General features: G+C 66.8%; 1 protein-coding gene across 1 annotated transcript in view; it reads left to right on the top strand.

Annotated features, from left to right (window-relative positions):
* Positions 1-6: 6 nt before the first annotated feature.
* SLCO4C1 (solute carrier organic anion transporter family, member 4C1) overlaps positions 7-211 on the top strand; it is a gene marked incomplete at both ends in the record, with an annotated part of 28,442 nt that continues 28,237 nt past the window's right edge. Inside the window, one exon of the mRNA XM_009083648.1 lies at positions 7-85. Coding sequence (XP_009081896.1) covers positions 7-85 — 79 coding nt within the window. The remainder of the gene's footprint in view (positions 86-211) is intronic.

The following is a 211-nucleotide window of genomic DNA, read 5'->3' as shown; positions in this document are numbered from 1 at the left end:
GGCCGCTGCACCCCTAAAGTTCTGCAGCTCTGGAACAACCCCGAGGGCTACCTGGCTGCCTACAGCCTGCTGGCCATCTTCCAAGGTAACCTGTCCCCCCGCCGGGGCCGCGGGGGAGCCAGCCGGGAGCGCGGGAGGCAGGGAAGAGTGGTGGTGTTTTGGTTGGTGAATGAGGACAGACGGCGTTCCTCCAGCCCCCGAGCCTTGCGCT

Source organism: Acanthisitta chloris, unplaced genomic scaffold (assembly GCF_000695815.1).
Source record: "Acanthisitta chloris isolate BGI_N310 unplaced genomic scaffold, ASM69581v1 scaffold25571, whole genome shotgun sequence".
In the NCBI taxonomy this organism is placed as follows: domain Eukaryota; kingdom Metazoa; phylum Chordata; class Aves; order Passeriformes; family Acanthisittidae; genus Acanthisitta; species Acanthisitta chloris.
This window is presented reverse-complemented; position numbering and strand designations above follow the sequence as displayed.